The sequence below is a fragment of the Leucoraja erinacea genome, chromosome 5 (genome assembly GCF_028641065.1).
Source record: "Leucoraja erinacea ecotype New England chromosome 5, Leri_hhj_1, whole genome shotgun sequence".
Lineage (NCBI taxonomy): Eukaryota > Metazoa > Chordata > Chondrichthyes > Rajiformes > Rajidae > Leucoraja > Leucoraja erinaceus.
The window spans coordinates 95,940,474-95,963,335 of NC_073381.1; the positions used below are offsets into that span (position 1 = coordinate 95,940,474).

The window sequence follows — 22,862 nt, forward strand, 5'->3', positions numbered from 1 at the left end:
AGGCTGATCGGCTTTTATTTAGTCATAGTAGTCATAGTTCCTTTATTGTCATGTGTACCTCGATGTGGTGAATTGTTCTGTTTTACAGATAATCCAGTAAAACCATACCATATATTTACACTTCATCAGCCAGGGTATTGAATATAGAAGTTGAAAAGAGGCACAGAGTGCTGGCATAACTCAGCAGGTTAGGCGGCATCTCTGGAGAAAAAGGATGGGTGATGTTTCGGGCTGGGTCCCTTCTTCAGGCTGAAACTAGAGGGAAGAGGGGGTGAGGAGCTGATAAAGACCAGGACCAACCTTTGGCATCACCCAGTTCTTTGTTTCGATGTAGAAGTTGAGAAGTTGAGTGTTGCAGTTGTACAAGATGCGTTTGGAGTATTGTGTTCAGTTTTGGTCACCCTGTCATAGGAAGGATGTTGATAAGCTGGAAAGGGTGCAGAGATGATTTACAGGGATGTTGCTAGGATTCGATGACCTGAGCTTGGGCCTTTACTCTATGCAGCACAGGAGGCTGAGGGATCATCTTATAGATGTGCTAGTCGGAGATACGCTTAGGTATGGCAATGCTCTGTAACGTTGTCCACACCTCGTGTGCTGTGCATGCAAAAAACAAAGAGTCTCACCGTACCTTCATGCTCATGTGACAATAAAGTATTGATCTACTCTGTGTGCAGGAAGGAACTGCAGATGTTGGTTTAAACCGAAGACAGGCACAAAATGCTGGAGTTACTCAGCGGGACAGGCAACATCTCTGGAGAGAAGCAATGGGTGACATTTTGGGTCGAGACCCTTCAGTCTTGACCCGAAACATCACCCATTCCTTCTCTCCAGAGATGCTGCCTGTCCCGCTGAGTTACTCCAGCATTTTGTGTCTATCTATCTAATCTAGCAGGTTGGTACCAGCTGCCTTCTCTGGCAGATTTCCACAGATTCACAACTCTCTCTACTCTAGAAACATAGAAAACAGGTGCAGGAGTAGGGCATTCGGCCCTTTGAGCCAGCACCGCCATTCAATATGATCATCCAGAATCAGTACCCTGTTCCTGCTTTCTCCCCATATCCCATGATTCTGTTAGCCAGAAGAGCTAAATCTAACTCTCTCTTGAAAACTGGACTGTATGTAAGAGAGAAAATGTCACTGTACATTTGCACATGTGAACTGTAAAAGCATCATGGAACCATTGAATTCTAAAGTCTAAAGGCACTGCCTTGTCTGATCACAATGTTGATGAATGATGAATGAACAGAGCATTGAGTATAGAAGTTGGGATGTAATGTTAAAATTGTACAAGGCATTGGTGAGACCAAATCCGGAGTATGGTGTACAATTTTGGTCGCCCAATTATAGGAAGGATGTCAACAAAATAGAGAGAGTACAGAGGAGATTTACTAGAATGTTGCCTGGGTTTCAGCAACTAAGTTACAGAGAAAGGTTGAATAAGTTAGGTCTTTATTCTCTGGAGCGCAGAAGGTTAAGGGGGGACTTGATAGAGGTCATTAAAATGATGAGAGGGATAGACAGAGTTGACGTGGACAAGCTTTTCCCTTTGAGAATAGGGAAGATTCAAACAAGAGGACATGACTTCAGAATTAAGGGACAGAAGTTTAGGGGTAACATGAGGGGGAACTTCTTTACTCAGAGAGTGGTAGCGGTGTGGAATGAGCTTCCAGTGGAAGTGGTGGAGGCAGGTTCGTTGGTATCATTTAAAAATAAATTGGATAGGCATATGGATGAGAAAGGGAATGGAGGGTTATGGTATGAGTGCAGGCAGTTGGGACTAAGGGAAAAATAGGTGTTCGGCACGGACTTGTAGGGCCGAGATGGCCTGTTTCCGTGCTGTAATTGTTATATGGTTATATGGTTATATGGAATGAGCTCTGCCACCTTACCTGAGTGTTTTCCAAGGTTGTGTGTTTGCCTTGCAGAGGTGAATGAGTGCACCAGCAACCCCTGTCAGAATGGAGGGACGTGTGTGGATGCCGTGAATCACTACGCCTGTATCTGCCCAAACAACTGGACGGGCAGCCACTGTGGCCATCCAGTGCCCACAGGTTGGTACCAGCTGCATGTGGGCAAGTCAGCCCAAAACCCTCTGCTCTGGGAAGGTTCTGAAGCAAATACCACGATGGGCCGCAGGTTAGGGATGCCAACCTTCTCACTCCCAAATAAGTGACAAAATACGGGACAAATTCCTGACGGCAATTCGTTGACCGACTGGGCCGTGTCTGGGTGAATGATGAGTTGTCCCGGGTGCTGGACTACACACAAAGCCCAGCCGGCGGGGCCAGCTGAGGAGTTCTGGTCCGGGCCGCGCAACGTCACGCGCAAAGTCCGGCGCCCCGTCCAACTCATGGACCGATGATCGGCCATGAGAAGGAGGGGTGGTGGTGTCGGCAGTAAGCGAAGGTCCGAAGGTCGGACAGCTGGCCGGGCGGACGACCGACGGGGCCACGGGCGAGGCGCTGCTGCTGCTGCTGCTGCTGCTGCACTCCATGGGCTGCACTACGTTGGGACGGGCGAGGCAGGGCCGGATACGGCGTTCTGACCCGAGAGACCCCTCGACCCGAGTATGGGACAAAGGCGGTCCCGTACGGGACAAACCAATTCAGCCCAAAAATGGGTAACACGGGACAGTTGGCGATCCTAGCCGAAGGGCCTGTTTCCACACTGCATCTCTAAACACAAAAGTTCTTTGGAGTACAGAAATGAAGAATTGCACATGCTGGTTTACCAAAAATAAAAGGACTGGAGCAACAGGTGCTTGAGTAACTCAGGTCATGTTTCAGGTCAGGAACCTTCCTCAGACGAAAGAGACCCCTTTGGCCCACAATGTCAGTCGGACCTGAGTGCAACTCACTGAATAGTGAGAGGCCTATATCGAGTGGATGTGAAGAGGATTTTCCACCAGTTGGGGAGAGTCTAGGACTCGAGGGCATGACCTCAGAATAAAAGAATGTACCTTTTCAAAGGAGATGAGGAGGAATTTCTTTAGTCAGGGGGTGGTGAATCTGTGGTGGCCAAGTCAGTGGATATTTTTAATAATAATAATAATAATAATAAATTTTATTTATGGGCGCCTTTCAAGAGTCCCAAGGACACCTTACAAAAATTTAGCAAGTAGAGGAAAAACATGTAAGGGGAATGAAATAAATAGTAGAGACATGACTCGTACACAAAGTAAATACAGAATTCATTACAAAACACAGTATGAGGCAGTTAATGCACAGATGAAAAGGGAGGGCACGTGGGGCTAAGGATAGGCAGAGGTGAAGAGATGGGTCTTGAGGCGGGACTGGAAGATGGTGAGGGACACGGAATTGCGGATCAGTTGGGGGAGGGAGTTCCAGAGCCTGGGAGCTGCCCTGGAGAAGGCTCTGTCCCCAAAACTGCGGAGGTTGGACTTGTGGATGGAGAGGAGACCGGCTGATGTGGATCTGAGGGACCGTGAGGGTTGGTAGGGGGAGAGGAGGTCAGTGAGATATGGGGGGAGGGTTTTGTAGGTGAGGATAAGGATTTTGTAGGTGATCCGGTGGGAGATGGGAAGCCAGTGAAGTTGTTTGAGGACTGGAGTGATGTGATGCCAGGATTTGGTGTGGGTGATGAGTCGGGCGGCTGCGTTCTGGACCAGTTGGAGTCGGTTGATGTAGGTGGAGCTGATGCCAAGGAGAAGTGAGTTGCAATAGTCCAGTCGGGAGGAGATGAAGGCATGGATGAGTCTTTCAGCAGCGGGCGGTGTGAGAGAGGGTCTGAGTTTGGCGATGTTGCGGAGATGAAAGAAGGAGGTTTTAAGGCAGAGTTTGGCAGATTCGTGATTAGTACGGGTGTCAGGAGTTATGGGGAGAGGGCAGGAGAATGGGATTGAGAGGGAATGTTAGATCAGCCATGATAGAATGGCGGAGTAGACTTGATGGGCTGAATGGCCTACTTCTGCTCCTATCACTTATGAACATGTCCACAGCGAACATGATGTCATGTGATAATTAGTCTCCTCTTTGATTTTATTGATTGAAAGGGACGGTATGGAAACAGGCCCTTTGGCCCATCGTGTCCACACTGGCCATCAATCACCCATTCCATTCAGTTCTATGTTATCCCACTTTGTCATCCACTCCCTACACACTAGGAACATTTACATAGGGCCAATTAAACTACAACCCTGTACGTCTTTGGGATGTGGGAGGAAACCGGAGCACCCGGAGGAAACCCATGCGGTCACAGGGAGAACGTGCAAACTCCGCGCCCGAGGTCAGGGTGGAACCCGGGTCTCTGGTGCCGTCCGGCAGCACCTCTACCGCTGCACCATCGTGACGCCACATATTGTCTTCAAAAATACCTGGGTGCCAAGCTGCTGGATGGAATTTGATGACGGAGTCAGACTTTTCCAATCGAATCATTTAACGCCAAATACATTAAGAGACTTTCCTGCTGAATTGTGAACTTGCCGTGTCTTTATTTATTCTTCAAATATGTGTAATCTGGCCCAGACATTTGCCGTTGATGCAGAGTTCAAATCGTGCCCATGCATGCACATTCCACCAAGGGAATGTGGCCCTGTTCCTTGGATAACATTGGAAATCGTTTTTCTAGATGTGGAAACAAATATCAGAGAGCACGATGAGAAGAGTGCGTGACGATTGTCTGAGGTGCACTAGCGTGAGACGGATAATATAAAGGTCGGTGGCCACGAGAGACGCAAATTAGACTCTACCTCTCTGACAGCGACAACTTTGATGCCAATGAGCGCATTGATGGTCATGTGATAACTGATAGGAGCAGAGTTAGGCCATTCGGCCCGTCAAGTCTACTCCGCCATTCAATCATGGCTGATCTATCTCTCCCTCCTAACCCAAGAGCCCCGAACTGACTGGAGATATGAACTTGGCACGGTGGCGCAGCAGTAGAGTTGCTTCCTCACAGCGTCAGAGACCCGGGTTCGATCCTGACAACGGGTGCTGTCTGTTTGCACGACCTCCCTGTGGCCGGCTGGGTTTTCACCGGGTGCTCCAGTTTCCTCCCACACTCCAAAGACATGCAGGTTTGTAGGTTAACTGGCTTCATAAAATTGTAAATCGCCCCTAGTGTGTGTAGGATAGAGCTAGTATACGGGGTGGTCGTTGGTCGGTGTGGACACAGTGGGCCGAAGGGCCTGTTTCTGTGCCGTATCTCTAAGGTCTAAAGCCCGGCGTGAGGGCCTGAACATCGGGCCACCCGGGGGCGGCGACTGCGGGTGCTCGGAAGGCCCCGACCACGGATGAACACGGAGGGGACGCTGGCTGGACTATGGTGCCATCCTCACCTTGATGCCATTTATGTTATGTTGTGTCGTGGACTTTCTGTGTTTGTGCTTTTTTTTTTTTTTTTTTTTTAATTCAATTTCAATTTTATTTATAATATGTTTTATTATTTATTTATTATTTATTTATTTAATTTTTGTGATTTTTTTTTTTAAATGATACTGCCTGTAAGGGAAATTCATTTCGTTGTCACAAATTGAGACAATGCCAATAAATTTAAATACAATACAATACAATAAACCGATTAAAGAATAAGAGGGTAGTGATTTAAAGTGAGAGAGGCAAAGTTTAAAGGAATTGTGCGGGGGGGGCAGGTTTTTTTACACAGAGGGTGGTGGGTGCCTGGAACGTGCTGCCAGGGGTGGTGGTGGAAACAGATGTGATAGTGGCATTTAAGAGAGTTTTAGATACTCATGGATATATGCAGGTATATTGGTCTATTGCAGCCAGATCAGAGATGGTCTTGACATTGTGTCTGATGCACAGACATTGTGGGCCAAAGGACCTGTCCATGTGCTGAACCGTTCTATGTTCTACGTTCTAAGAAAGATGTCACCAACCCTGAACTTTTCCCTCAGTACCAAACTGAAATATTAGTCCTGTAAAGCACTTTGGAAGCACTGCAGATGTTGGTTAACAAAAAAAAAAGACACAAAGTGCTGGAGTCATTCAGTGGGCCAGGCAGCATCTCAGGAGACCATGGATAGGTGGCGTTTTGGATCGGGACCCTTCTTCAGACTCATAGTGGGAAGAGAGAAGTAGCAGGACAAAGCCTGGCAGGAAATAGGTTGAAGACACAAAAGGCTAGAGTAACGAGAAGGGAAATGAGAGATATGGACAATGTTGCCTCCTCCTCTCTCCAACGAGAGTTCTGCAAAACCCATGTTCTGTATCTCTCTACATCGCCATCTATACCTCTCGTTTCCCTTCCCCCTGACTCTCAGTCTGAAGAAGGGTCTCAACCCAAAATATCACCTATTCCTTTTCTCCAGAGATGCTGTCTGACCCCTGAGTTACACCAGCTCTTAGTGTCATAGAAACATAGAAACATAGAAACATAGAAATTAGGTGCAGGAGTAGGCCATTCGGCCCTTCGAGCCTGCACCGCCATTCAATATGATCATGGCTGATCATCCAACTCAGTATCCTGTACCTGCCTTCTCTCCATACCCCCCTGATCCCCTTAGCCACAAGGGCCACATCTAACTCCCTCTTAAATATAGCCAATGAACTGGCCTCAACTACCCTCTGTGGCAGAGAGTTCCAGAGATTCACCACTCTCTGCGTGAAAAAAGTTCTTCTCATCTCGGTTTTAAAGGATTTCCCCTTTATCCTTAAAGTGTCTAACTTAGGAAATAGGTTGATACAGGTGAGGAGGGATTGTTGATAGGCAGATGGCCGGACAAAGGCCAGAAACTTAAAGAGAGCAGGCGTGAGACAAAAGGATCGAAGAGGTGCGAATTGTGAAGCTAGAGGAAGGAATGTGGGTGGGAGGGGAGAAATAGGTTGGAGTCGAGGTGGGCCACAGAGGATGAGGTGGGGGATCCCTTACCATGTTCAAGACCCTATAGGAACGCAAGCTCTCAATAAAACTGGATTTAATGTGCACAGCCCCTCTGAGGGAGCATATCCCCAGAGCGCATAAAACTTAAACCACTCTGTCAAAAATAATGGGAAAATCCGTGCGTTTCTCTCATTTGTTTTCTGAAGCGTTATTAATGTTCTACCAAATGCTGGGTCTCTGCCCAGTTACACCTCATTGGAAAATCATAAAACTTCAAACTGAGTGGCAGCGTCCAAACAAAACAGAACTAAGTTGGTGAACTTCGAAATGTCTGTGAGGCCTCTGAACTTGAAGCCAACTTTAGTTTGAGCCATCAGTGAGAGTTTCGCTGGCAAGCGGCTGAATTTCAGTCGCAGGACTCTCCTATTCATTGTGTTGCTCAAACGTCATTCTGGGCTCTCTTTTCAGCTGGTGCCGGGATGGATCTGAGTGAGTTCGGCGACACGTCCTTCAGTCGAAAGCCTCGATGTGCAAAGGTTGAGGGGGCCCAGCACTGCAGCTGTGATGCAGGTTTCCATATGAGTGGTGCCAGCGGAAATAGTCTGTGCCAAGGTATGTACATGCACCAAATCACCTCATTGGAGACCCTCGGACTATCTTTAATCGGGTTTTACTGAACTTTATCTTGCACTAAACTTTATGACATATGATGAAAGAATGGATCGACTGGGCTTGTATTCACGGGCATTTGGAAGGATGAGAAGGGATACCATAGAAACATATAAAATTAGATACATAAATACATAGATACAGGGACAATAGATGCAGGAGGAAGCCATTCGGCCCTTCGAACCAGCATCGCCATTCAATGTAATCATGGCTGATCATCCACAATCAGTCCCCGTTCATCCGTTCTCCCCATATTCCTTGAGCCCTAAGAACTCTATCTAACTCTCTTTTGAAAGCATCCAGTGAATCGCCCTCCACTGCCCTCTGAGGCAGAGAATTCCACAGACTCACAACTCTCTGTGAGAAGGGTTTTCCTCATCTCTGTTCTAAATGGGTTACCCCATATTCTTAAACTGTGGCCCCTGGTTCTGGATTCCCCCAACATCGGGAACATGATTCCTGCATCTAGCGTGTCCATACCCTTAATAATTTTATGTGTTTCTATAAGATATCCTCTCATCCTTTTAAATTCCAATGAATACAAGCCCAGCCCATCCATTCTCTCAGCATATGACAGTCCTGCCATCCCGGGAATTAACCTTGTAAACCTACGCTGCACTCCCTCAATAGCATGAATGTCCTTCTTCAAATTAGGAGACCAAAACAGCACACAATACTCCAGGTGTGTTCTCACCAGGGCCCTGCACAACTGCAGAAGGACCTCTTTGCTTCTATACTCAACTCCTCTCATTATGAAGGCCAACATGCCATTAGCTTTCTTCACTGCCTGTTGTACCTGCATGCTTACTTACAGTGACTGATGTACAAGGATACCCAGATCCTGTTGTATTTCCACATTTCCTAACCTGACACCATTCAGATAATAATCTGCCTTCCTGTTTTTCCCACCAAAGTGGATAACCTCACATTTATCCACATTAAACTGCATCTGCCATGCATCTGCCCACTCACCCAACCTGTCCAAGTCACTCTGCATCCTCTTAGCATCCTCTTCACAGTTCACACTGCCACCCAGCTTTGTGTCATCTGCAAATTTGCTAATGTTACTTTGAATCCCTTCATATAAATCATTAATGTATATTGTAAATTGCTGCGGTCCCAGCACCAAGCCTTGTGGTACCCCACTAGTCGCTGCCTGCCATTCTGAAAGGGACCCATTAATCCCTTCTCTTTGTTTCCTGTCTGCAACCAATTTTCTGTCCATGTCAATACTCTACCCCCAATACCATGTGCCCTAATTTTGCCCACTAATCTCCTATGTGGAACCTTATCAAATGCTTTCTGAAAGTCCAGGTACACTACATCCACTGGCTCTCCCTTGTCCATTTTACTTGTTACATCCCCAAAAAATTCCAGAAGATTAGTCAAGCATGATTTTCCCTTCGTAAATCCATGCTGATTCCGACTGATCCTGTTACTGCTATCCAAATGTGCTGCTATTTCATCTTTTATAATTGACTCCAGCATCTTCCCCACCACCGATGTCAGGCTAACTGGTTTATAATTCCCTGTTTTCTCTCTCCCGCCTTTCTGGGATAACATTAGCTACCCTCCAATCCAAAGGACCTGATCCAGAATCTATAGAACATTGGAATTCTTAAGGGATTGGACAGGCTAGATGCAGGAACAAATTTCCCGTTGTTGGGGCAGTCCAGAACCAGGGGTCACAGTTTAAGAATAAGGGGTAGGCCATTTAGGACTGAGATGTGAATCTGTGGAATTTTCTGCCACAGAAGGCAGTGGAGGCCAATTCACTGGATGTTTTCAAGAGAGAGTTAGATCTAGCACTTAGGGTTATAGGAAACAAGGGATATAGGAAAAAAGCAGGAATGGGGTACTGATTTAAGATGATCAGCCATGATCATAGTGAGTGGCTTGAAGTGGCGAATGGCCTACTGCACATCTATATTACTAAAACTCTGATCTTGACCGCTTTTGGCCCACTGTGCTGCGATTTCCGACACACCTCCGCCACCTACGGCAGTCATTTTTGGCCACCTCGCTCAGAGACCCCCCTCCGCCTTCCGTGTGCAGAGGATTTTTCCCATCGATGACAAATCAGAGAGATATTAGCGTTTAAAAAAAATCACCATTCTCTCTGCTGCCCCTGCTGGAGGGAGGGGGAGGGACTGCCAGCCCACCAGCCATGAGTGAGCTGACAGCAGATCAGGCTTGAGGGACTGAGCTGCCACCCCAAGAACCCATACCAGCACTCTAGAAAGCCCCCCTACTAGTCACCAATATTGGAATTGGTGGAGAGGTGGAATATTGCGTCGGGGGGGCCAACCCTCCCGTGTGAACATGGGACCCAACGGGTCCCACTTAGTCTAGTATTTTGTATGTTTTTTATGTCTCTATTCATGTTATTATGTATCTGTACACAGTGGACGGCTCGATTGTAATCAAGTATAGTCTTTCCACTGATTGGTTAGCAGGCAGCAGAAGCTTTTCACTGTACCCAAGTACACATGGCAATAAACTAAACTCAACTCAAATAAATGATTAACACAAGATTATCAAAGGCCTGCACCAACTTCAGTGTTATTATAAGTTAAAGGCCATGCTAAAACAAATTCCAAGTTCTGATTGAATGATAGTTGACCTGAAACATTTCCTGTTTCCCTGTCTGTACATGCGGTCGGACTTGCTGAGTATGTCCAATGTTATTCTGTTTTTATTACACATTCCACTCCTGTCAGTTTAGAAATACAGAGGGTACAGCATGGAACCAGGACCTTCTGCCCACTGAGTCCATGCCGATGACCATCGTTCCATGGTATCCCACCGTCTCATCTACTCCTGACACACCTCGGGCAATTTGCAGCCCCACGTGTCTTTGGGATGTGGGAGCAACCCCACACGGTCACGGCGAGGACGTGGAAACACCACACAAACAGTACCTGAGGTCAGGATCGAACCAAGGGGTCTACCACTGTGCTGCCCCAATCTTTCCCTCCTCTGACTAAAAGACACGGTGCATTCAACTGAAGATCAGTGGTGATTATAGGTGTATAAAATCATGAGAGGAATAGATCTTGCTCAGAGTAGGTGAATCGAGGACCAGAGGACATAGGTTCAAGGTGAAGGGGAAAAGACTTAATAGGCAGATAAAAGTGCCGGAGAAACTCAGCGGGTGCAGCAGCATCTATGGAGCAAAGGAAATAGGCAACGTTTCGGGTCGAAACCCTTCTTCAGCCCGAAACGTTGCCTATTTCCTTCGCTCCATAGATGCTGCTGCACCCGCTGAGTTTCTCCAGCATTTTTGTCTACCTTCGATTTTCCAGCATCTGCAGTTCCTTCTTAAAGATTTAATAGGTGACTTAGAGGGGTAACTTTTTCACACAAAGGGTGGTGGGTGTATGGAACAAACTGGCAGTGGAGGTAGTTGAGGCTGGGACTATCCCAACATTTAAGAAACAGAGAGGTACATGGATAGGACAGGTTTGGAGGGATATGGACCAAACACAGGCAGGTGGGACTAGTGTAGCTGGGACATGTTGGCTGGTGTAGGTTGGTTGGGCCGAAGGGCCTGTTTCCACACTATGACTATGACACTGTGACCTTATCTATCCTACTCTATAAGTTGGCCCTTTCACCTCCTGGGCTCCAAGGAATAAAGTCCTTGCCTGATCAATCTCTCCCACAGCGGCAAGTTAGATTCTAGTAATTAATTAAATAAATCACGGATCAGCTGTTGTCAGCTACTGTGAAGTTTCACACTTGTGGTAGAGTGCATTGGATGTATATTACCATCCCTGGGGAACAAATCTGCCATCTATTCCCAGTGGGGTTTGTACGAGACTCCACACTCATCACAGTGGTTTATGCCAATCTGCCCCGCACACGGGGCAATGGTGGATGCAAAGAATGTTGACTTTGCCAACCAGAGCCACATCCCATAAATTAATAGTTTAAAAAAAACTGCTTCTCCCAATGGTTTCTCAGTCAAATCCTATTTCCGCTGGTCATAAAATCATAGGAGATAAGAGTAGAATTAGGCCATTCGGCCCATCATGGCAGATCTATCTCTCCCTCCTAACCCATTCTCCTGCCTTCTCCCCACGTCCCCCGACACTTGTACTAATCAAGGATATCTCTCTCTCTATTTTATATACAGTATATCCACTGACGGCCTCCACAGCCTTCTATGGCAAAGAATTCCACAGATTCACCACCCTCTGACTAAAGAAATTCCTCCTCACCTCCTTCCTAAAAGAACGTCCTTTAATTCTGAGGCTGTGCCCTCTAGTCCTAGACTATCCCTCTGTGGGAACATCCTCTCCACATCCACTCTATCCAAGCCTTTCATTATTCTGTAAGTATCAATGAGGTCCCCCCCTCATTCTTCTAACTCCAGAGAGTACAGGCCCAGTGCCGTCAAATGCTCATCATAGGTTAAAGTACTCATTCCTTTTGCAATATATTGAAGAAATCGTGACTTGCATTATCCAAGCTTTACTTTAGACTTTCGAGATACAGCATGGAAACAGGCCCTTCAGCCCGTCGAGTCCATGCTGACCAGCGATCCTCGCACACTAATGCTATCCTACACACACTGGGATCATTTACAATTTACAGAAGCCAATTAACCTACAAACCTGTACGTCTTTGGTGTGTGGGAGGAAACCGGAGCACCCGGAGAAAACCCACGCGGTCACAGGGAGAACATGCAAACTCTGTACGTATAGCACCTGTAGTCAGGATCGAACCTGGGTCTCTGGCGCTGTAAGGCAGCAACTCTACCGCTGCGCCACTATGGAAAGGCAGGGGATGGAGGGGTATGTGCAGCCAGATAAGATGTGGTCATGGCATCATATTCGGCACGGACATTGTTCCTGTGCTGTTACTGTTCTAAATTCTAAGAAAGATGTCACCAACTCTGCACATGAAATGAAATATTAGCTTAAGTCCATCACCGGGATGAGAATATCATAGAATCACAGATTCATCTACACACACAAGGGGTGGTGGATCGAGGAAGCTGGACTCCCTATGTAGCCTTTGGGAACGTTTTTAAAAAATGTTTCTAGATGTGTATTACACAAATGGAATAAGAGTAGTGTTGATTACATGGAGAACAGCAGATAAATCGGGCCTGTTAATTCAGCAGATAAATCGGGCCTGTTCTTCAGACAGGGGAGACTAACGGGTGATTTAAACTTCAAGGTTATGATTTCTTTTGAAATAAGGGAAACTGTTAACCAGGGTAAACTATGCCTGAGAGCAGTAGGATTGTCAGAAACAAGTTTGACATTATTGACGGTTCTTTATGGGCGGCACGGTGGCGCAGCGATAGAGTTGCTGCCTTGCAGCGCAAGAAACCCGGGTTCGATCCCAACTCCGGGTGCTGTCTGTACGGAGTTTGCACGTTCTCTCCGCCACCTGCGCGGGGTTTCTCCAGGTTCTCCGGTTTCCTCCCACATCCCAGGGACGTGTGGGTTTGTACATTAATTGGCCCCTGTAAATTGCCTCCAGAGATTGAGAGTTGGTGTAGACTCGGTGGATCATCGGGCCTATTTCCTCGCTGTGTCTTTCAATTCAGGGGCGGAAAACCCGGGGGGGGGCCCAGAGGGGACACGTCCACTCCATGTTTTGAGAGGTGGGGGGCACCCCCCCCCCCCCCCAAATTGTTGTAATCCGGATTTTAAAATCCGGTGATCGAGGGCGCCGATTGGAGGAGGGAGACGTGGCACAGACCTGCGCTTCATCTGCAGCCAGGATCGATCCTGGCCGGCTCTCCGGGCTGTCCCGTCCCGTCCCGTCCCGTCCCGTCCCCTCCCGAGTAACCTCCCCCCCCCACCTCACGGGTGGCCAGAGAGCAAAGATCCTCCGCTTTAGGATCTAGGATCTTTGGTCAGCAGTCAGACGGGCCAGCGCAGAGAAGCAGCGTTAAACCCAGCTAACTCTGCCTGTCCCTCCCGCCAGGTGAGCTTACAGTACAACCCAGCCTGGACTTACGGGAAATATGGGCAGCGCAGGGAAGCAGCGCAGGTGTCCCCTTAGTCCAGACAGGGCTATAGCTAACCCAGTGAGACAGGCAGAGTTCAGCTGTATTTAACGCTGGATTCAGCCTCCGAAGTCTCGCGCGCTTGTGTGTGAGTTTGCGCATGCGTGCGTGGCCGCCAAAAAATTGTGTCCCCCCCGTCCCCTCCATGTTCTGATAGCAAGTTCCGCTCTTGTTTCAATTGATTAATCACACCAAAGAGGAGACTAGTTAAACTTGACATCATGTTCGACAAGGACATTGTGGGTCGAAGGGCCTGTGTCTGTACTATGCTGTTCTGTTTCTATGTGCAGAAATTCTTGCATGCAATAAATGGTACCAGTCTGCAAACATTGCATGATGCAACTTTGCTTACATATTGATTGATCTTTATTGATTACCCCTGCATTAAGCTAAAGGGCAAGGTAATGGCCAACATTGTATGTGCAGTAACACATAGGCCAAGTCAGGTACAGGCCAGATCACTGGGAACATAAGGAACTGTAGATGCTGGAATATTGAGCAAAAAACAAAGGAACTCAGCGGATTTTGAGTATAGGCGCAGAGAGGTTCTACTGCAGCTGTACAGGGGCTTGGTGAGACCACACCTGGAGTATTGCGTACAGTTTTGATCTCCAAATCTGAGGAAGGACATTATTGCCATAGAGGGTGTGCAGAGACGGTTCACCAGACTGATTCCTGGGATGTCAGGACTGTCTTATGAAGAAAGACTGGATATACTTGGTTTATACTCTCTAGAATTTAGGAGATTGAGAGGGGATCTTATAGAAACTTACAAAATTCTTAAGGGTTTGGACAGGCTAGATGCAGGAAGATTGTTCCCGATGTTAGGGAAGTCCAGGACAAGGGGTCACAGCTCAAGGATAAAGGGGAAATCCTTTAAAACCGAGATGAGAAGAACTTTTTTCACGCAGAAAGTGGTGAATCTCTGGAACTCTCTGCCACAGAGGGTAGTTGAGGCCACTTCATTGGCTATATTTAAGAGGGAGTTAGATGTGGCCCTTGTGGCTAAGGGGATCAGGGGGTATGGAGAGAAGGCAGGTACGGGATACTGAGTTGGATGATCAGCCATGATCATATTGAATGGCGGTGCAGGCTCGAAGGGCCGAATGGCCTACTCCTGCACCTAATTTCTATGTTTCTATGTCTATCAGGCAGCATCGCTGGAGGGAATGGGCAGGCGACGTTTCGGATCAGGACCCTTTATCAGACAAGTTGTTTTTTCAAGTCTGAAGAAGGGTCTCGACCCGAAACGTCACCTATTCCTTTTCTCCACAGATGCTGCCTGTCTCGCTGAATTACGCCAGCATTTTGTGTCTATCTTCAGTGCAAACCAGCATCTGCAGTTCTTTATTAACACAGTTTGAAGAAGGGTCTTGACCCGAAATGTCACCAGTCAGTTCCCCTCACAGACCTGCTGAGTTCCTCAAAGGCCAGAACAAGAGCCACCATTGTGAAAGGCTTTGGTGTCAAGTTGGGAAAAGGGGAAGTACAACGGGATCTGGGGGTCCTTGTTCATCAGTCTATGAAAGGAAGCATGCAGGTACAGCAGGCAGTGAAGAAAGCAAATGGCATGTTGGCATTTATTACAAGAGGAATCAAATATAGGAGCAAAGAGGTCCTTCTGCAGTTGTACAGAGACCTAGTGAGACCACACCTGGAGTATTGTGTGCAGTTTTGGTCCCCTAATTTGAGGAAGGACATTCTTGCTATTGAGGGAGTGCACCGTAGGTTTACAAGGTTAATTCCCGGGATGGCGGGACTGTCATATGCTGAGAGAATAGAAACATAGAAACATAGAAAATAGGTGCAGGAGTAGGCCATTCGGCCCTTCGAGCCTGCACCGCCATTCAATATGATCATGGCTGATCATCCAACTCAGTATTCTGTACCTGCCTTCTCTCCATACCCCCTGATCCCTTTAGCCACAAGGGCCACATCTAACTCCCTCTTAAATATAGCCAATGAACTGGCCTCAACTACCTTCTGTGGCAGAGAGTTCCAGAGATTCACCACTCTCAGTGTGAAAAATGTTTTTCTCATCTCAGTCCTAAAGGATTTCCCCCTTATCCTTAAACTGTGACCCCTTGTCCTGGACTTCCCCAACATCGGGAACAATCTTCCTGCATCTAGCCTGTCCAACCCCTTAAGAATTTTGTATGTTTCTATAAGATCCCCCCCTCAATCTTCTAAATTCTAGCGTGGAGCAGCCGGGCTTGTACACTCTGGAGTTTAGAAGGATGAGAGAGAATCTCATTGAAACATATAAGATTGTTAAGGGCTTGGACACTCTAGAGGAAGGAAATATGTTCCCGATGTTGGGGGAGTCCAGAACCAGGGGCCACACACAGTTTAAGAATAAGGAGTAAGCCATTTAGAACGGAGACGAGGAAACACTTTTTCTCACAGAGAGTTGTGAGTCTGTGGAATTCTCTGCCTCAGAGGGCGGTGGAGGCAAGTTCTCTGGATGCTTTCAAGAGAGAGCTGGATGGGGCTCTTAAAGATAGCGGAGTCAGGGGATATGGGGAGAAGGCAGGAACGGGGTACTGATTGGGGATGATCAGCCATGGCGGTGCAGGCTCGAAGGGCCAAATGGCCTACTCCTGTACCTATTGTATATTGCCTGTTGTCTATTGTCTATTGAAAGCGGGGCCTGTGAATGCCGGTTGCGTTGACTCCAGTGTGATGTTGAGCAGGAGCTTGCTTGTTCTGTACAGATGTGGACGAGTGTGAGGTGTTCCAGTTGGAGGGAGTTACCCGACTCTGCATGCACACCTGCATCAACGTCCCTGGATCCTACCGCTGCACCTGCCCCCCAACCTACAGGCTGCTCAATGACGGCAGGAGCTGTGATGGTAAGCCCACACTTTTTACATTGGACTCTAGAGATACAGCGCGGTAACCAATCCTTCGGACTTTGAACTTTACACAAGGAAGTCTTTTGAGTAGGAGGGGGACCCAGAAAACCCCCATTTATATCAATGGGTCGATGGTTGAAACGGTCAAGAGCTTCAAATTCCTGGGCGTGCATATCTCTGAAGATCTTTCCTGGTCCGAGAACACTGTGCAATTATTAAGAAAGCTCATCAGCGCCTCTACTTCCTGAGAAGATTACGGAGAGTCGGATTGTCAAGGAGGACTCTCTCTAACTTCTACAGGTGCACAGTAGAGAGCATGCCGAGCAGTTGCATCGTGGCTTGGTTCGGCAACTTGAGCGCCCTGGAGAGGAAGAGACTACAAAAAGTAGTAGACACTGCCCAGTCCATCATCGGCTCTGACCTTCCTTCCATCGAGGGGATTTATCGCAGTAGCTGCCTCAAAAAGGCTGGCAGTATCATCAAAGACTCACACCATCCTGGCCACACACTCATCTCCCTGCTACCTTCAGGTAGAAGGTACAGGAGCCTGAAGACTGCAACGACCAGGTTCAGGAATAGCTACTTCCCCACAGCCATCAGGCTATTAAACCTGGCTCGGACAAAACTCTGATTATTAATAACCCATTATCTGCTATTTGCACTTTATCAGTTTATTTATCCATGTGTGTATATATTTATATTATGGTATATGGACAAACTGATCTGTTTTGTAGTCAATGCCTACTATGTTCTGTGTGCTGAAGCAAAGCAAGAATTTCATTGTCCTATACAGGGACACATGACAATAAACTCACTTGAACTTGAACTTGACTTGTAAAAGAACAGTCTTGCCAAGACTGTGGATAGAATAGTTTCTTTATTGTCATTGTAACATGAACCATGTACAACGAAATTTAAAATGTCAGCCAGTCAGTGTAGCATTCAAACATTTCTAAAAGCTAACGATACATACAAGGTAAAATATTAAAAGATAAACAACTAAATAAATATCACGAACAAAGCACGCATACACACCCAACCCTCCATCCTTCTGTCGATTTCACAGTGTACCAGTCCCTTAGTCTGTATCGCCCCTGCGTTCCTTGGCGGCTACATTTAGTGCTTTTATAGCAGTGGGGTAAAAACTGTTTTTTAGTCTATTTGTACTTGTCCTTAACCATGCACATTTGCTCTTGTCCTTCCAGATGTCGATGAGTGTGCAACATCGCAGCACAACTGCCCAACAGAGGCAACATGCATCAACACGGGTGGAGGATTTGAGTGCGTTAAACCGCAGTGTCCACTGCCTCACGAGAATGTCAGCTACGTTAAAACATCGCCATTGTGAGTCAGTGTGGCCATCGGCAGCCACACCTTGGGGCTTGTATGTGTGGGAAGGAACTGCACATGCTGGTTTACTTTGAAGACAGACACAAAATGCTGGGGTAACTCAGCGGGCCAGGCAGAGGTCGAGATCTTTCTTCAGACTTAGAGTCAGGGGAGAGGGAGTTAAGGAAGGGTAAGGTGTGAAAAAGAGAGATCAAAGGAGATGCAGATCAAGGAAGATATAGAAAAGATCATTGTTCGCTGATTGGGTATCAGAGGACTGATAATATTACATTGTATACCTGGTTGTCACCTCCCCCTACCTAGTGATCAATTCCCCTTTGATGTCTGTTTTTCACACCTTACCCTTCTTTATCTCTGTGTCTCCCTCTCCCTGGACTTTCAGCGTGAAGAAGGGTCTCGACCCAAAACATCACCCACTCCTCTCCAGCGCTGCTGCTTGGCCCGCTGAGTTACTCCAGCACTTTGTGTCTATCCTGCCTACAGTGTCTGTCTGGCAGCTCGAGGGCCTGAGCTAAAGGGAGTTTGGGCAGGTTAGAACTTTATTCTTTGGAGGGCGGGAGGATGAGGAGGGTGATCGTGTAAATATCAGATCATGACAGGAATAGATCGGGTAAACATACAGAGCCTCTTGCCCAGAGCAGGACAATCGAGAACCAGAGGTCATAGGTTTAAGGTGAAGGGGGTAAAGATTTAATAGCAACCTGAGGGGCAACTATTATACACAGAGGCTAGTGAGTGTATGGAACGAGTTGTCTGAGGAGGTGGTTGAGGCAGTTGTGTACTATCATTTAGACAGGTACATGGATAGGACAGGTTTAGAGGGATATGGGCCAAATGCAGGCAGGTGGGACTAGTGTAGCTGGGACATGTTGGTCGGCGTAGATGTTCTTGGACAGAAGGGCCTGTTTCCACTCTGTATAACTCTATGGCTCTTTGAGCTGGGCTACATCAGCTGGGCTGATCTTTCAATCACAGTCATTGTCATGGAAACAAGCCCTTCAGCCCACTGGGTCTGTGCCAGCCTTGAAAGAACATAGATTAACACAGGGGTAACTCAGCTTGTCAGGCAGCATCTCTGATGAACATAGACCAGTGATGTTTCAGGTCGGGATCCTTCTTCAGACTGAATCAACAGGTACCCACAACGTGTCAATCAAACATGATGCCAAGTTAAACTAATCTTCGCAGCCTGCACATGATTCATACTCCTGCATATCCATACGCCTATCTAAAAGCATGTTAAGTGCGTAAGTATTTCTATAGTGCTGCCTTTTCTTTTACTGAGGAACACCCATCAGCCTATTTGTACATAGCAAGCTCCTACAAACAGCAATGGGACACGATCAAATGTATTAAATGATCTGAGTAAGAAACAAATAACACCTAAGACCAATGTCTTTCCTGCGATTTTTTTTGAAACAGTGGGATAGGATCTTAATGCCCATTTAGTTTAGTTTAGTTTAGAGATACAGCGTGGAAACAGGCCCTTCGGCCCACCAAGTCCATGCCGACCAGCGATCACCCTGTTACACTAGCATTATCCAGCACACTAGGAACAATTTACAATTAACCTACAAAACTGGAGTGTGGGAGGAAACCGGAGCACCTGGAGAAAATCCACGTGGTCCCAGGGAGAGCGTGCTAACTCGGTAGAGACAGCATTCGTGGTGAGGATCTCAGCGGGTCAGGCAGCATCTATGGAGAACAAAGGTGATGTTTCTGATCAGTGTACTTCTTCAGACTGATTTGGTCAGGAATCCGTCTGGAAATGGGTTCCACCCTGAAACATCACCTATACATGGAGGACAGCGTGCAGGTACAGCAGGCAGTGACGAAAGTAAATGGCATGTTGGTCTTCATAACAAGAGGAGTTGAGTATAGGAGCAAAGAGGTCCTTCTGCAGTTGTACAGAGCCCAAGTGAGACCACACCTGGAGTATTGTGTGCAGTTTTGGTCCCCTAATTTGAGGAAGGACATTCTTGCTATTGAGGGAGTGCAGCGTAGGTTTACAAGGTTAATTCCCGGGATGGCGGGACTGTCATATGCTGAGAGAATGGAGCAGCTGGGCCTGTACACTCTGGAATTTAGAAGGATGAGAGGGGATCTTATTGAAACATATATGAGTGTTAAGGGTTTGGACACGTAAGAGGCAGGAAACATGTTCCCGATGTTGAGGGAGTCCAGAACCAGGGGTCACAGTTTAAGAATAAGGAGTAAGCCATTTAGAACGGAGACGAGGAAACACTTTTTCACACAGAGAGTTATGAGTCTGTGGAATTCTCTGCCTCAGAGGGCGGTGGAGGCCGGATCTCAGGATACTTTCAAGAGAGAGCTAGATAGGGCTCTTAAAGACAGCGGAGTCAGGGGATATGGGGAGAAGGCAGGAACGGGGTACTGATCGGGGATGATCAGCCATGATCACATTGAGTGGCGGTGCTGGCTCGAAGGGCTGAATGGCCTACTCCTGCACCTGTTGTCTATTATCTATTATCCGTGTTCTCCAAAGATGATGCCTGGCCTGCTGAGTTACTCCAGCAATTTGTGTCTTTTCTTTTTAAACCAGCGTATTCAGTTCCTTGTATCTAACAGGCACCATAAGCTCAGTGGGTCAGGCAGCATCTCTGGAGAAAAGGAATAGGTGATGTTTCGGGTCGAGACCCTTCTTCAGACTGAGAGTCAGGGGAGAGGGAAACAAGAGATACAGACGGTGATGTAGAGAGATATAGAACAAATGAATGAAAGATATGCAACAAATAGAATAGAATAGAATAGTTTCTTTATTGTCATTGTAACATGAACCATGTACAACAAAATTTAAAAATGTCAGCCAGTCAGTGCACCATTCAAACATTTCTAAAAGCTAACGATACATACAAGGTAAAATATTAAAAGATAAACAACTAAAATAAATATCACGAAATTAGCACGCATAAACACCCAACCCTCCATCCTTCTGTCAATTTCACAGTGTACCACAGTCCCTTAGTCTGTATCGCCCCTGCGTTCCTTGGCGGCTACATTTAGTGCTTTTATAGCAGTGGGGTAAAAACTGTTTTTTAGTCTGTTCGTCCTTGTTCTTGTAGATCTGTACCGTCTGCCTGACGGCAACAGTTCAAACAGGGAGTGTCCGGGGTGGGAAATGTCCTTTATGATACTCTGGGATTTTTTGGTGCAGCGGGAACTGTGTAAGTCCTCCAAGGTAAGGAGAGGGCAGCCGACAATCCTCTGGGCGTTGTCAATGGCCCTCTGGAGCGCTTTCCTCTGAGCCGCTATGCAGCTGGTGTACCACACGCATACACAGTATGTTAGTATGCTCTCAATGGAGCACCGATAAAAGGACAGCAGCAGTCTCTGAGTGATGTCACGATGATAAAGTCACGATGGTAAAGGAGACAGGTCATTTTTCTATTCATATATTTAGCGGTGGGCTAGATGAAAACCAGTTACAGACAATGAGACTCAACAAGATGACTTTGAAGCCGGTACGTCTTGGATGGGGGAGGGGTGGAGAGAGATGGGATGCAAGGGTTATTTGAAGTTAGGGAAATCAAACTCAAATCAAAATCAAACGCGGCCCAAACGAAATATGAGATGCTGTTCCTCCAATTTGGCGCTGGGCAATGGCTCTGACAATGGAGGAGGGTCGGGACAGAAAGGTATGTGTGGGAATGGGAGGGGAAATGAAAGAGTCGACTTGGATCAACGCAGCAACCCATGTTCTCCAGCGATGATGATGCCTGACCCGTGTTGTAACTCCAGCAACTTGATCGGGACACTGTTATCAGTAATTGTTGTTGCGGCTGGGGTATAGCTTGTGTTTCCCTTTGTTTTTCAGCCACTGTGAGCGCCACCCTTGCCCGATGAACAGCAAGTCATGCCATCACGCTGCAAAAACCATCTCCTTCCACTACCTCTCCATGCCCTCCAAGCTGAAGACCCCGGTCACCTTGTTCCGCATTGCCAGTGCTGCTGCCCCTGGCAGGCCCGGGGCGGACAGCCTGCGTTTCGGCATCGCCGGCGGCACCAACCGCGGCCAGTTCGTGGTGCAGCGGTCCGACCGGCAGACGGGCGAGCTCATCCTGGTCCAGCCGCTGCTGGGGCCGTGCACCGTGGAGGTGGACGTGGACATGTCCGAATACTACAACCGCACGTTCCAGGCCAAACACATGTCCAAGGTCACGCTCTTCGTCTCGGCCAACGGCTTCTGAGGAGATGCTCGGACACGTTGACTGTGGGCGGGAGGGAACCATTGGCCGTTATTGCGAGGTGACCAGGGTGAGATAGCTTCCCAGCCCTACATGCATGAGGAAGACGGCTTGCCGTGGTATACAAGTACTGTTGGTAGCGTGCAACACCTTGAGCTGCTGCTTCACCGTGGTGATGTGATGCGTTGCAGACTTATGCCCCTGTCCCACTTAGCAAACCTGAACAGAAACCTCTGGACACTTTGTGCCCCACCCAAGGTTTCCGTGCGGTTCCCGGAGGTTGCAGGTGGTTGCCGGAGGTTGCAGGTAGTGGAAGCAGGTAGGGAGACTGACAAAAACCTCCGGGAACCACACGGAAACCTTGGGCGGGGCGCAAAGTCTCCTGAGGTTTCCGTTCAGGTTTCCTAAGTGGGACAGGGGCATTAGAATGCTGGCAGCAAGTCTAACTGTGGCTTAAACCAACTCCTATGGGTCACACTGTGTACTGAATATTTCCCGATTGCTTTCATATTCCCACTGTATGCAAGTTACTGGTTTACATTCCATCGCTTGTTTGCTGTCCAACCCGCATTTAACATGGGTCTCCAGTTCCCCCATCCATCCTGTCCACCATCAATCCCATTAGACTTTACAGTAGACTTTAAGGATACAGCACTCGGCCCACCGAGTCCGCACCGACCAACGAACGATCACACACACACACGCACACGCACACACACACGCACACACACAAACACACACAAACACACACACACACACTAGGGACATAGAAACATAGAAACATAGAAATTAGGTGCAGGAGTAGGCCATTCGGCCCTTCGAGCCTGCACCGCCATTCAATATGATCATGGCTGATCATCCAACTCAGTATCCTGTACCTGCCTTCTCTCCATACCCCCTGATCCCCTTAGCCACAAGGGCCACATCTAACTCCCTCTTAAATATAGCCAATG

General features: G+C 47.6%; 1 protein-coding gene across 1 annotated transcript in view; it reads left to right on the forward strand.

Moving 5' to 3' along the window:
- The window catches only part of LOC129697624 (fibulin-7), a 48,366-nt gene extending 26,174 nt beyond the window's left edge, over window positions 1-22,192 (forward strand). The window contains exons 4-8 of the mRNA XM_055636332.1: window positions 1,930-2,055; window positions 7,271-7,414; window positions 16,214-16,351; window positions 17,560-17,698; window positions 21,540-22,192. Coding sequence (XP_055492307.1) covers window positions 1,930-2,055; window positions 7,271-7,414; window positions 16,214-16,351; window positions 17,560-17,698; window positions 21,540-21,912 — 920 coding nt within the window. The 3' untranslated portion in view covers window positions 21,913-22,192. The remainder of the gene's footprint in view (window positions 1-1,929; window positions 2,056-7,270; window positions 7,415-16,213; window positions 16,352-17,559; window positions 17,699-21,539) is intronic.
- The last annotated feature ends 670 nt before the right edge of the window (window positions 22,193-22,862 follow it).